General features: G+C 49.5%; 3 protein-coding genes across 3 annotated transcripts; 1 reads left to right on the plus strand and 2 right to left on the minus strand.

Annotated features, from left to right (window-relative positions):
* Positions 1-2,435: 2,435 nt before the first annotated feature.
* Positions 2,436-3,269, minus strand: BKA67DRAFT_570349 (uncharacterized protein). Its single transcript, XM_046103157.1, has one exon. It carries the CDS (start codon positions 3,095-3,097, stop codon positions 2,615-2,617), a length of 483 nt encoding a protein of 160 aa, XP_045957849.1. The 5' UTR covers positions 3,098-3,269; the 3' UTR covers positions 2,436-2,614.
* A 4,184-nt stretch (positions 3,270-7,453) lies between these two features.
* Positions 7,454-8,584, plus strand: BKA67DRAFT_660159 (uncharacterized protein; the record flags this gene model as incomplete). Its single annotated transcript, XM_046107571.1, has 1 exon — positions 7,454-8,584. One exon carries the CDS (start codon positions 7,454-7,456, stop codon positions 8,582-8,584), a length of 1,131 nt encoding a protein of 376 aa, XP_045957850.1.
* A 3,753-nt stretch (positions 8,585-12,337) lies between these two features.
* Positions 12,338-12,732, minus strand: BKA67DRAFT_570361 (uncharacterized protein; the record flags this gene model as incomplete). Its single annotated transcript, XM_046103158.1, has 1 exon — positions 12,338-12,732. A coding segment is annotated over one exon (384 nt), but the record flags the coding sequence as incomplete, so codon positions are not given.
* Positions 12,733-14,290: the final 1,558 nt, after the last annotated feature.

A 14,290-nucleotide genomic window follows, 5' to 3' on the forward strand; every position in this document is an offset into this window, starting at 1 on the left:
GCACTTCTTGGTGATGTCAAGGCAAGCGCTCGATCTGCGGCCCGGAAGCTTGGAGAACCTCTACCATTTATGATCATTGCATTCAATGCTCCAGATGTTGGGGAAGAAGAATTCATCGACAAAGAAGATGTGACGTTCCTTGGTGAAACACTGTTGACGTTGTGAGCTGGAGTGCGTGGAGCTAACAGCGTTGATAACGGCCGAGGCGTAGAAGATATATTAGTGTGCGTCGTCACACTGAAGGGCCGGCGGGAGTTTGCATCCATTCCCAGCTTGTCCTCGCCGGGACTGTGGACCCTATCGAATCCAGATAGGCGATGTTTTGCTTTGCGACATCAGCGCTACGAGGCCGTCATTGAAAGACAGACGTCAATTTGTAGGACATGACATCTAGAGAGAGTAGAAAGTAGAATAGAGATAATTGACAAAGTGGATGCCATGTCTTTGGGGAAAGCAGATGATGGAAGGAGAAGGCGGGAGCAAAGGCGCAACCGAGGAAAAGAACGAATCACTACATGTGCTTTAGCCTGTACGAGACTGTTCTGAATCCTTGACCGAGATTAAAGCTCACATACTGGATATCTCCGACTGCAATCTCGCTATGATTGATGTACTACAAATTCTACCTCTCGCATTTCATGCTTCCGGTGACAGATGGAGGCTGGACCAGGTTGATGGACTGCTGAGCCCAACGGCAACGGACCCAGCTACTTCATGAGGCATAAATTGCATTTCTAACGTTACGTTGGAGAATACCTTGCCGATTGCTGCGACGCTCCATGCATAAGGCTTGTGCTAATTGTCAGGTTTTGTGATCAATCGGTCGCGCTAGCGGTATCAAAGGTTGTCTCACTTTTGAAGCACAATCTACTTCCCTCGTCTCATGCATCTAATCGAACTAGTTTTGGTTAGTGGCGTACCGCAGCATAAAAGCGAGGTCGGACTCAGTGTGTTCCTATTCATTTGGTTTGTTGGCAAGATTTGATAGCGTTTCAATAGCGGGATCTTGTAGTGGTCAATCTGCATGGAAACATAGGCTTCAATAGGAACGTACTGCTAGTCATTGTTGTTGAGTGTGAAAACTGGCACAAAATACGCGCTCGGAAACGATGCCAACCATGCTCCAAAATCAGTCTTATTGAGCGAAACAGACGAAACGAAGAAAAAGAACCAAGCAAAATAAAGGTAAATGCAGTCACAATGACCTCTCACTGCTCAACATTTCTCAAGGAGCACAAATCTCACGACCGTGGGGGTTGGTCAGCTGAAGCCGCGACGAATTGGTCTTCGAAAGGGAGGTGAGAAAGTTCAAAGAAACTGATGAGCAATCGGGTTAGAAGGTTTACTGTACTATAAGAGGGCGGAAATATAATCTATGCCCTGCTACTGGCATAGTTGCTGGACCAAGCCTTTGCCAAGATTTTTACAGTACTCTAGGATAGTAAAAGTCACATCGGAGGAAAATGGGTTTCAGATGATCCTTATGAGACATGACACGTCTTCTTTTACCAAGTCTACCCCGGGCTTTCTCATCTACATATTCTTGATCGCTACTGTGTCCCAAATGGCTGCCATTCTCCTTAGGGTAACGTGCAACATCAGAGGCTTGGTTCAGACGGCTTCGTGGAGAAATCTAAGCCGTTTTGGGATACTGATCACAAATACCCTAATGACATAGCTCTGAAATGGGAGCTTCTGACTTCGCACCTGCGGACTGCAATTCCTTCCGTAACTTGCTCTGAATACTTCATTGTATTGGTGCCCAATGGCCCGCCATCAACGCTTACTACCGTTTGATGGACCTTTTCAAGCATACATCGACCACCTCGAAGATATATTGTTATCTCTCTATGGATCAACTGATCAAGTTCGACAAGGTGTTCTGTCGCGAGTGGATGTCGTTGCGACGTCTGCTCCTGAGATTCTAGCGCAAACATGGGCGACGGACAACGCTATGAGACAGGACAAACCACTAACGGCCCCGAGAACTGCGAGCACGACTTCAAGACCGATCATGACTGGTTTAGAAATCAGCGGCATTCCTCCGAGTATTCAGAGACATGATCCTGCGATGGAAGATTGTCCCCAGACGAGTAGTGTGATTCAGATTTGCCAGCCCACGGGTTTAGCAACACCGAGCGGCGATGTTACCAACAGACTCAATCAAAATCGGCTTCCTTTTTTTGTCTCTCTTCTCTTCTCTTTAAGCACGGACAGTCCACTTCTGGCTCCCACTCGGAAGTAAACTTTTGAACCTCTGTCGTACCATGGAACTTGAAAAATGCCCTTTTCAGCCCTGAACGCTTAAATTCGGTGCCCTAAATCTATCTTCGATAACGTACAATTGATGTGTAGTGGTGGGTGTACTGTATCAATAAGTGCGAAAGAGCCTGGTTAAAACTCACGAGAATTGATACGGTCCAGAAGAGTACTTAGGGTATACGTACAGGTCAGAGCCAGAAATGGATCGTCTGTGCTTAGAGAAGGAAAGAGAGAGACAAAAGGAGGAAGCCGGTTTTCCTATGAATTATCTATCATACCGTCCCAGGTTAGGCGCCTAGATTGCCTCCAAACAGCCTCAGGCACCCCCTCCATCACCTCTTAAAAGAACTTTTCAGAAATCATTCGAACCGGATAGAAGTAGGATTTGGCGAGGTATCTTGACGTGGCTTGTTTGAACATGTGCTCCGATCGTTTCCAAGTAGGCTGAAAGCATAGCCGATAGGCTGCAACCTATTTGTGTCTTGTCCAGCGGAACAAGTGCGAGCCAAATACCTGTGAAAGAGCGCTCTGGGCCTAGCAAGATTTCGCTTAGTTCTGCCACATATCTGAGGAATGACCGAGCTAGAGAATCTCTAATCCCCCATAAACATTGTATCACAAGCAACGTTGCGATAGGTAGGAGAGGAGGTTGGTATTTAACCAAGAGCCTATACCGGTCGAAACTTTCTCCGAGTATCGGAAGATCAATATCGTAATTTCGGTTCTGTCGAAGGTAGCCAGCTGTTCTCTCAGCCCTAATCCACCATATGAAAGAGCGGTCGGTCGTCCTTCTGATTACGTTCTGGACCGGAACTTCAAGCTGTTGCTTCTCCATTTGTGTGATGCGTGAGTTCTTCCCGGGGCGCAAGGCCCTCTCCTTTCCATGTCTTGCATGAGATGTGAGGTGGTTTCGTGGATGATTGGCGTTGCCGTCTATCGCACATTTAGTCACTGGCGAAAGATATAAAAGTGCGCTCCGTTTACCTCAAATCAAGCCAACGCGCTCTTCCCACTCTCTCGTTGCAGCTTTTATCGATAATCACGAATATTTGACTGTCACTAATGTCTGAGTGGCCGCAGCACGCAGTGGACTCGGCACAGCAGGTGTAGAATGAACTTCGACTTTCAGGTATGCTGAGAAGCTTTAGGTAGATGACCACATATTCAATGTGACTCTCGGAATGTATTAGACCAATGATGGTAAAGGGATCTGGTTGCGATTAGCCAGCCTCGCCGGCAAGGCTTCGAATCGTCTTGACTCTACTGCCATTGTCGTTTGCAGTTTGGCAGACCATGCATCACTGAAAAAGTGGCGAAGTCGCTCATCGCCCAGATGAACAGTCCGTGCCATCCTTGGATGTTTTCTCTCCAGAAAACATCCAAGGATGGCACGGAGCTTTACCCGAACATACGCTTACCACATACTTGGCATGCATACAGGGATTAATTGCCAAGAACTCGCTTGGCCCCTGGAGTTCACCAGCTAAATTCTGGTTGGTTCCGCAAAGGCCCATCACGGCGGCATCCCGAACTAGTGAATGGATCGATACGCACGTCGATATCATGTCACATGGATCATTGCTTTGCAAGCCACAACATCAATTCGAGCAGCCGCCCAGGTATGGATTCTGAAATTGAAGCTCTTGATCGTTGTTCCATTTGATATAAATCCCCTTGCCTTCCAGCATTCGCATCGAATACTGTTCTCTGCATGACCACCGAAATCTCCCTTGAATGTGCAGCTTGCATGATCTGAACCTAGTACTTTTGGCGACGTGGTTCGCGTGCCAAATCCTCCAGTACAGCAGATACTTGAAGTTGCTGCCCGTTGTCATCATTGTCCCATGGCCAGATGAGACCAGCGAAATTAGGATTGCCCGGCTCTGGCTCTGGGATACCAATTGCCTTATTTGATGTAAGCTGTCCGTCTCTTCCTGCTGACTTATGCCGACAGCTGCAGACCTTTTATGCCATATGTGTGTTCGTGATCGACCACAGTGGGGGCTGTATTTTCAGTGCCTCGGAAACCGTTCAAGGTTTGGCTCTTGCTATGCGTTTGCTTCTGCATCACGATCAAGGTTCATTTCCTCTCCCTGCCGTTGCTCTCGAGGCAGTGACCACAGATTGCTGCAGTGATCTGCCATTGCCTGTGTTCACTAATGTACCATTGGGAAAAAGCACGCAGGGGAGCCGGAGTTTGGCGGGACTGACGGGATTCTTGATGGATTCTGTTCCGTATCCCTCTTTGTGAGTACATTCTTGAATCAAACTAATTTCCAAGGGCTGCCTCACGTCGTGGATCCTCGCCCTCCATTTACGAAGGGCCCGAGATACCCTATTCTGCGAAGTTCTCACTAGCATCCATGAGTGGTTGTAAGGTTCTACCTTTTACTATTTTGCCAACTTGGGTCGGTGACGAATAGTAGGTTCGAATCCTACGGCTGGCACGCAAAGGGGTTTAGTCAAACCTATATGGCGGGCTGCCCACTCTGCTGACCCCAGAAAGCTTATTGATCGTAAGCTTGGAGCTTCCGAAAGTTGGTCAACCACATATAAGATTGTGAGGGAGCAGCGGGTTCGATTCCCGCACTGGAAAACGAGTTTCTTGGAAGCGCCCGGACCAGAAAGATCGAGCCGGGAGATCTAGCCCTTATCTCCTAGCAGCAACGTTATTCCAAAAACCTACTAAAAGTAGCGCACAAAAGTCAGAACCACCAACAAGCACCAATATTCGGATTCCAGCAGCCTACCTACCCGCTGCGCGCTCCGGGCCTTGGGACGGACTTTAAATTGACTATCATCATCAGCAATACCTTTTACTGCAGCGACTATATTGCAGCAAAGCATATCAGGGAAGCAGACGGCAAAGAAGGCGACGAGCCCCCTGACAGTCTATACTAGCCGGGCGAGATCGCATGTATAGTAGGATGCAGGCTCCGGCAGGGACATAATTTCTTGCACAGTCGGGCGAGGCTCTGTAGTTTGCAAGTTAAAAGGCAGCTGTCTCTTCCTTATTGCAAGTCCTCACTTTTCTCTTGACCTCTCTTCTATTGAAACCGACTGGTGAAATTTTGAAAACACCCTATCACGAACGAAGATGGCTGTCAGCAGCGGAACACTCCTTTCCCCTTTCAGCGGCGTCCCACGTACCAGGGACCACCCTACCTAGTGCATACGGAGGACATCCGTCTTCGCCCTCGGACTAACTAGCAGCACTTCCTGCAACCTTCATGTGTATTTGCGCTATGATGTGCGACTACACTGATCAATACTGTTGTGACCACACCAGGACCACCCTAGGTTCGACCATCTGGAGGAGCCGCTGAACTCGCCGCTCACACCAGCGCTAGCTTCTTGTGATATGTCTACCATGACTACAGCTCCACGATAGCGGTATATTACGACGAGTTTGGACCTCGCAGCAGGGACTCTTGGCTTCTGATGTAAGAGGTCACAGTGCTCAGTTTCGCACTCCCTGTTGCTGGCAGCAGTGCAAGTGGAAGATATTAGCCCGTTTCGGCACAAGGAGCCAGGTTTGGATACATACAAAAATCGTCTTCGACCTCGGCTTGACTGTCAGACAACCATCCTCCAACCTTCCTGAACAGTCTCGACTACGATGTACGATTACGCTCAGGTACTTACACCATACACATGGAGATTCCAGGCTAACATCTTTCAGGTTCAATATTGTTGCGATCACTTCCGATTTTGCGTACAACGATGCTGTTCTAGCTACGAAAGAACGCACAAAGTGTACCCTCCAATTGTGACGACCGCTGAGTATCGGTGAATATTCAGGGCCATCTGGCATCATTCCGCTAACCACTCCCAGAACCGATGAACTATGCAGTGACTGCAGGCCGTATTCACCCCCGGTCTGGGAGTGGATGATTAGAAGAGGCCATCGGAGGGCTCCATATATTTGAGATGGGATCACTGAAAAGCATTCTGTACATATTAATAGGTCATGTACCCAATCACCCGACTGAAGGGTCATTTACATGACGCTTCGTGACGTGTCTTTCCTTCCAACACACGGTCACCACGTCCACTAAAGTGTTGCAGTGATATTAAGGTGCAAGCCTCTAGGTCCAAGGTCAAGCTCCAATTGGGCGACTGCAATGCAGTCGGCTTGACTGAGGCAGGTCAATCCGCCGTGCATACTCCGACCCGCGCCCTTGTTGCTTTCTCCTGTGAACTGAGCCGATGTTATTGGTGGTGCAGGATGCATTGCATTAGAGGAAGTTGGAAGCCGCCCCTTGAAATGCCCCGGCGGCCATCCTCCAGCAGATGCAGCCCGCTCCTAGTGGCAAGATCTGCTCATCATATTCCCAAGCACGCGCATGCCTGATGGGATAGGTGCGGAGTAGAGCTGACGACTATTTTCAGATAAGTGCTTCCCAACCTCCCAAGCTAGAATGATGCTTTCCACTTTCCCCAAACCACTACTTTCGTTTGGAACATCTGCCAGCCAAAGCCATGACCTTCTACCCACATTCCATCGAAGAATATATGGTGATATACGGATGCCCAGATGCAGGCCAGGTATGCACATCCCCGAAGCTGCTAGTCCGTTGGGTGCTACCCCGTTGGATATGGAATGCAGTCAAGCAACTGTGGCAACGTCCAAGCCAGGATACAGGTTGGGATTTAGGACTTTGCGACGGCATGAGTCGTCTCAACGCAAGCTCGGAGCTTGCCGGAGATATCATTTGGATTGCGTCTACAAGTTCAAAAGGGCTTCATCTAGTTGCTTTCACGCCAGCTGGAAGGGATATACTTGGAACCTCCGTTATTCCCTGGTACAGACTTCCGAATGTTAGCATTTTGCAACCCGAGCAAGGGCTGATAGATATACACGGGTGCGTTGGCGCCAAGGAAAGAGTAGGAAAAGACATTTGCAGGAGGCTTGGTGAAGCCATCTCGACGGCCGGACATGGTTTGCTTCCGCCGGTGCTGTCCCACCCCGAGCTCACCAGCGTGATGCCAAATATTCTCTCTGGCTTACTCAGCGTAGGCATCATCCTTGTCCCCGCGAAGGCTTTGTATCTGACTTAAGTAGGACTCAAAACCCGAGACACAGCAGCGATTCATACAATGTCTGGTTCGAATCGGGCTTTATATTCAGCCTTCGGCTGATGATCTTAGGGGCATTACGATCAATTGGGTTCAGTGTTGTCTGGACAATATGGATCAAAGGCTTGCTCCGCTACAGCTTCGCCTGCTTTTCCTAGTCATTGAGTATGCGCAAGGCTCCGAGACGTCTCGCATTGATCCAGGATTAGCACCAGGACCTGGCCAGAAGGTGGAGGCTATTGCCTCATTTCTGGGTCTTGAGCAACCTGCCATAGTGCCTTCCTTCGAGGAACATGAGCTGCTCCCTCAGCTCAAGAACAGCACTGCATTCGGGTTTAGTCCAACCCAAGGTTTGGAACTGTGTCGTGCACTTGGTATTGTTGGTGCCATCGCAACTCTCGCAACACCAGCTCACGACAATGTTAGCGGCGAAACGCTTCTTTTCTACAAATCAGCATCGCCTCGCAGCAATGTCGTCGCACTGGTCGTGCCTGGATTAAACGTCATCACGCCGGAAGAGCCGGGGGAGGCTGTTGAAGGCACTGTTGCACTCTTACATCAGCTTGACGTGGATGTGTTTGTACTATGCAAATACACCTACGCGAGTAAGAGTGAAGAATATTCAGAGCGAGCCCACATCAAAGATGTCAAAGACACGTGTGAATGGCTTCGTAGGAGCAATCCGAATAAACAACTGCTACTCTGGGGGTTGGATTATGGGGCTTGGCCTGCTCTCATGGCCGAGGTTACTGTGGACTTGGCCGTCTCTTCGTGTGGTGTTTCTTCGATGCAAGCTGATAACACAGACAAAGGCACACAACTCAATGTCCACGGGAAGCAAGCTTCGGAAAACAACGAGTCTCCTGTCTCCGTCGAAAACCGGGGTAGCATATCGACGCGGTTTTCATACATGTACCATGTTGTTGAAGGCAACAAAGTGCCTGTTGATACCACACTGCAATGTGCAGAAGCCTGCGTCGAGCAGGGAGTCGCAATCAGAGTGGTAATTGTACCACATGGCCCTGGTCCGCGTCTGGCTGCAGCTGATCATGTCTATCTGAACAAATCCATTGATGATGTTCAACAAATAAGACCAATTGAGTGGGAGCATCTTGATTTCCAGGAAATTCGGCGGCGAGTCAAGGCCGGCGAACATATCGAGTTTCAAAATTACCGAGACCGGTATGTGCCACCACAAGTCACACTCCTCATTTTCTGGGTAACAGCACTAACGAGAGTCTAGTCATGGGGAGATCTGTTCTCGGATTACTACGTTCAAGGATTGGCCAGAAGTCATTTATCCATGGCGTGTCTTGACGAGGACACGAAGCAATGTCGTCCTTGTCTGCGTATTGTTTCTCTTGGGTTGGCAGCTCTGGAAAGATCCGGAATCATCTGCGCAAGTCACCAAGCCAGTCGTTTCTATAAGTGCTAGAGCGCAATACTATCTCCGTTGGATGCCCGGGCGGCTTCAATGAATGTTTGCGACATGGTCGTAAGCAAGCAGCAACCCATCGGCGCCTTGGGCTGTTAAAGGTTGTGATGCAAGTACATGCAACCACGGAGAGACTCGTGGTTGTGGCGAGACTGATCCGCTTGGTGTATAATGAACACATATCTTAGTTCAATTCGAGCCATCTTTAATCTGCTTGATTTGTTTCCCTCCTGCGTCGTGCTGATGCGGTTCCGTCGTATACGGCACAGGGGCTAGAGTCGGTACGAGGCAATTACGCATTAGCCCCTAGCATGGACGTATACTACTCTGCTAGGTACAGTACCGGAATTCAAGTGTCGTGTTGACAATTCAACATTCATTTGCTCTTGATAACTCTCTATTACGTCGACAGAAGTTTTACAGTAGGCTGACCACTTCAAATTCGGTAGGATGTTATTGTTTCTCTGTCTAAGGAACGTGGACCTCTGCATTCGCATGAAGATCTCGGGGAAACCCAGTGGGAAAACCGAGACCGAGGTAGGGGGAGTTGGTTGGCAGGCAGCGTAACAATAATTGAGCTACTTCAACTATGCCAACATGCGACAGGTATTGAACCAGGACCGCTGTCTTGTCCCCTTGGTTATGAGCCTCGCGACGAACTCGCTGGTTCACTCGCGGACTGATCACTGAGAAATGAATGGAAAGAATGGACTTGGTGACCAAAATAGTATCAATTAGCGACAACGAGCCATTCTCGTTGTCTTCCGAATGCTGCAAAAACCAACAACTTAACTGTGCCAAAAAGTGCGAAGCATGCCCTGGGAGACTATTTACAAGTTCCATCCCTTCGAACTTATAATTATCAGACCCTGAACAACCCTAACGAAGGTCGTACGACCCACTTAGCTCCCTTGTAGTAATAGTACAGCCAACACTCACTACTTCAGTATCCAGGATCGCCATAGGAACAATCGAGTCCTCCATCACTTCAGGTCACAGAAGCGAAACAAATTGGATGTGAGCTTAGCAGGGTTTATCACTAACGCCAAACACGCATCCGTCAGCCCGGTCACACAAGCGGGACAGGTAATGGCAGTCACTTACCGGCTATTCCCATTAAAATTGCTTCTGTCAGCCCGGGTAACACGAGCGGGACAGGTCATGGCTGTCACGTACTTTCTATTCTCGGCAAACACGCTTCTGTCAGCCCAGGTCATACGAGCGGGACAGGTCATGGCAGTCACTTACTGGCTATTCCCGTTGAACACGCTTCTGTCAGCCCAAGTCATACAAGCTTCATTCGGCGTGTTGGGAGGGCCAATATTCCCTCGCAGGATCGCTGGTAAGGATTTGCCAAGTGAATGAACTGACTGGAGATCCTCAACTCCTACAAAGATCTCGATAATTGTGCGGATGGGGTGTGGAAGTGGTTCATCACTACGACAAATAGTTGCCACATTCAGGAGCAGGATATTATCCACCTGAATACACAGTTCCGAATCAGTGAGACGTGAAGATGAGAGTAAAAGCTAACCTAGTATGGCAATGGAATGCGTGGCTAACCTCCTCAAGCTCATCCGTCTCAGAAAGGGCAATGAGATCTGCTTTCGGATTAGATAGAGGAGTTAAGCACTTTTTGCCCGCTTGGTCCACTTGGCTTCCGAGCTGCGTCCCGCTGGGCTCGCCTGATTTCGACCGGACGAACTACCATTCCCAATCTCGTGTTCACCCCAGTGACTCCCGCAGGGGACTAGACTCACGTGTGATGGTACGTGGATAACACAAGAAGGACTGCAATCAATAGATTGCGGTGCTGTGTGTTATGGCCACCAATGACATGAGCAGCCATGTAGATATCCTGGGGTCTCCACTATTACGAGGCAGTGCTCTGAATTGGCATAAAAGACGCTCAACTGCCTTGGCATTCCTCCTCTTAGCTTACCAGACTGTCGGGTCACAACTGGCGATGAGAGCAAACAATGGATGGACGACCAGGCCGCCCACCACCGACCATTCCCATTTTACAGCTGAACGTTGTAGAACGTTACATGCTACATACTACTACCAACAACGCCGGATGATCGATGTCGTTCTTGGGTGGAAAGGGAGAAGTCGTTACATAAGAGCATCAACAAACGTAAAAGCATGAAAGAACATAAGAGCATTGAGAAACCCCAGCTACGAGCATCAGGAGTGTCGAGCAGGGTTTGACGGACGCAGAAGGGCAGATTGATGGTAAGTGCATCGGCATCGGAATCCATGACGACTGCCGTCATTCCCAGCCTGTCTCTCGCTTCCTTGGCGGGATTGGACCGGTCGACACAAGACTGTGCAAGACTGTCAAGGTGTTGCCAGTATTCGGCCCACTACCTCCTGCTGGTATCCACTCGTGCGGCCAGTGCCATAGCCTTGCACGATTGAAGTAGATCCAAGCCACATTGGGGATGCTGACGAACATCATCGCTCTATTCCAGTATCGATCCATGCCATGGCATTTCCGAGTTTCAGGTTGACCTGTTTGGAGTCAAGAACAAGAACATCCCGGAACAGATTTTTGGCGTCACCATTACCGTCCCTTGATAGGTCACATCAAATATACCAGCCACTTCAATGGCAAGGGTACCAAGTCAGTCAGGCGAGCAAACAAGAGATCGAATAGGACGGACAAATAACGGATAGGACAGAGATGACGGAGATGACAGATAATGGACAGGGTTTGCAACAGGAATGTCATGTGGGATATCCGAGGTAATGCAACTTACATGACGGCATCGGGCATACCAGTGGAAGCCCATTCTTGAACGAGTCACCTGCGACTGGAGTGAGCCAATGCCAAGTAAGAACACACAAGAGAAGCATGAACTCGCAGGAGAAACAATAGCCCGAGTAGGACCCTTGTATTGGGAACAGCGAAGACCGAATCCTCCATGGCTGTTAGAGCACGATGACTACTCTATGTATGAGTCCCCGGCTGGCATAGTAGTGTAGCCTCGGATCGGTTCTCATGGCAATGCCCGATGGCTGGCTAGAACCGGTCAAGTGTTTCATCAGTCGTTCATGCTTTGCAGTCGTCCAAGGAGGTCGGGCCGCGCAATCGTCACTGGCAGTTACCTGTTGTGAGATGGAGGACGCAAGGGCCACTAGTCTATGGGGGCAGGGTGAGATGAGGGACCCACTGTGGGACAATATATAAGGGCATCGCTCGTCCCATTATTTTCCCTTTCTTTCTTTTCTTTTCTTCTTCACGCCCGTGTCGTCCGCCTGGAAGAAGCTTAAAGCCTCCAGGTTGTATTGCCCTGAACCGATGTCCACACCGGCAGGATGCCCCTAAGACCGATGACCACTCCGGCAGGAAGAATACCCCTAAGACCGATGACCACTCCGGCAGGAAGAATACCCCTAAGACCGATGACCACTCCGGCAGGAAGAATACCCTGAAAATCCGATGTCCATACCGGCAGGATGCCCCTAAGACCGATGTCCACTCCGGCAGGAGACCCGTCGAGCTTGCACGCTCAAAGGCCGAGGAGACCCTGTCATCCAGCTGGTCTGACTGACTTCCTCAGTCTCTCTCTGTCTTTTGTTCTTTCGGAACCCAGGAATGCGCGGCGACACGAGTGGGCGATTGTGAGGCGTGGCTCGTTATCGTTTTGCGCATTTCCCGGCCCGAGCCCGAACCCAAGCAGAGAGAGTACAGTCGAAATCGTCCTGACTTCTTGGAGACATGTTGTCTTCCGCTAGTGATGCGTGCAGGAACCTTGACGGGGGTCGCAGATGTCCACTCCTGTGTACCGGCCAGCGAAGACGGCCTCTGCAACCTGTCCGTGGTGCTGGCTACGAACCTGTTAATCCTGGCCGAGACTCTGTTTGGTAGTCTTGACAGGATGACAGAGCCAATGCAGAGACGCAGTAGATAGTCGAGTAGTGAATACAAGAGACGTGTCTTTCGACACAGATTCCAATACAGAGCTTCCACTACAGACATGTCACTACAGAGATCCCACTACAAAACTTGCAGTACAGAGAATATGCACAGCCCCACCTGTGTCGTTGCCATACAGGCTTATCTAGTTTGTCTAGTTTGTCATGCTCACTTCGTAACGTTTCCGTGTCTGTGACCATGACCAGACTGATGTGTGATCTGCTACTGTATCAGTGAGTCCTACGCAGGATCAACCATATCAGTATATACGGTGTATCTGCCTACTTCTGCTACTGCTGCCCATCTTGGTGCCTATCTCTGGATCCTGCCTGCGACTGAATGTGTCGTCTTTCGGTACGGTATTGTTACTGTACAGACAGTATTGTAACGTTACGACTTGAAGGACGAAGTCGATCGAGGGACGCATTTGGTAATGGAGTAGATTCGTACCTGGCCTACTACTTGTCGACAGTTCCAGCCGACCATCCACATCCAGGCTGTGGAGAGAGGGGGCCCAGAATTGGCATCTCAGGTTGCCTGAACTTGCTAGAAAAAGGCTGGTCCTGAATCATGTCCAGTCATGACACGAAACCTCGGCGGGTCGCCCACCATTTCTGTACACTCGGTCGGGAACGAGTCGTGTCTGCTTCTCGTCAGGCCGAAAATGGGCTGTCGCAATTTGTCGCGATCGTTTCGGGTGGCTGGACAGGCCTGGTTTTGAGTCGTGCTTTTCGTCGGTGGCCTCTTTCGGGCCGTCCCATTTTCGACAGGGAGTACAGAAGGGGCGCATCGGTCGGCTTGTCTGATCGCTAAAATCTACTGGACCAACCACCCAGCTCATTAGCTACAGGATTTGGCATTTCATACTGTTAGGGTGAACTGGGTTGTTTGGACATGTCAATTCTTGTCGGGGTCAACAGAGCCAATGCAGAGACGCGTCTTGTAGAATTTGTGGATTTTCAGTAGACATTATGGCATACACGTACATAGATAATTGAATAAACGCTGGTTTCGGCTTGACCATTTCGCCAATGATGTATGGACTCACGATCATCGTGTCCCATGTCTAGTGTCGTTTCCTCGCCTCTTTCTCCTTCTCTACCCTGCTTGACTGCCCCCACTGTATTTGACTGTCCATCAAGAGTATGTAAGTAAATACAGTACAGTTCTGGTCGGTCATGGCAGTACGGAAACGAGAATCTCAGGCAAACCTGTCAGATTGTGGAGATAACTAGAGTGGCCGATTTCGTGGTCTGCAAGCAACGTGGATCAAGTGTGGAGACATTGCACCAATACTACACATAGCTGGTTCTGCTTCCGTACAATCATGAAAGAAATCAGAATGAAAGCAATCCAAAAATGAGCGAAGGACATCCATTGATCAAACACAACCATAGACTTCAGATCTGATTCTGGTTCTGGTTAGACCCCACCAGGACGCTTTTGAACATCGGTGCAGTACTGCTTCAAGCTTTGTTTGCGCATTTGCATACCACTTTGGAGGCGTACGGATTTGTCGCGCTGATCCTCCTCAATCAGGTATAGCGTTGATCACTATTTGATCGCGTCAAAGTGGGCGGGCGTCGCGTAGT

The sequence above is a fragment of the Truncatella angustata genome (genome assembly GCF_020726525.1).
Source record: "Truncatella angustata strain MPI-SDFR-AT-0073 chromosome Unknown BKA67scaffold_5, whole genome shotgun sequence".
Classification (NCBI taxonomy): domain Eukaryota; kingdom Fungi; phylum Ascomycota; class Sordariomycetes; order Amphisphaeriales; family Sporocadaceae; genus Truncatella; species Truncatella angustata.

What these genes read in the sequence shown, in the direction of transcription:
- BKA67DRAFT_570349 (XM_046103157.1), bottom strand. Translation starts at nt 3,097, where the DNA reads ATGGAGAAGCAACAGCTTGAAGTTCCGGTCCAGAACGTAATCAGAAGG.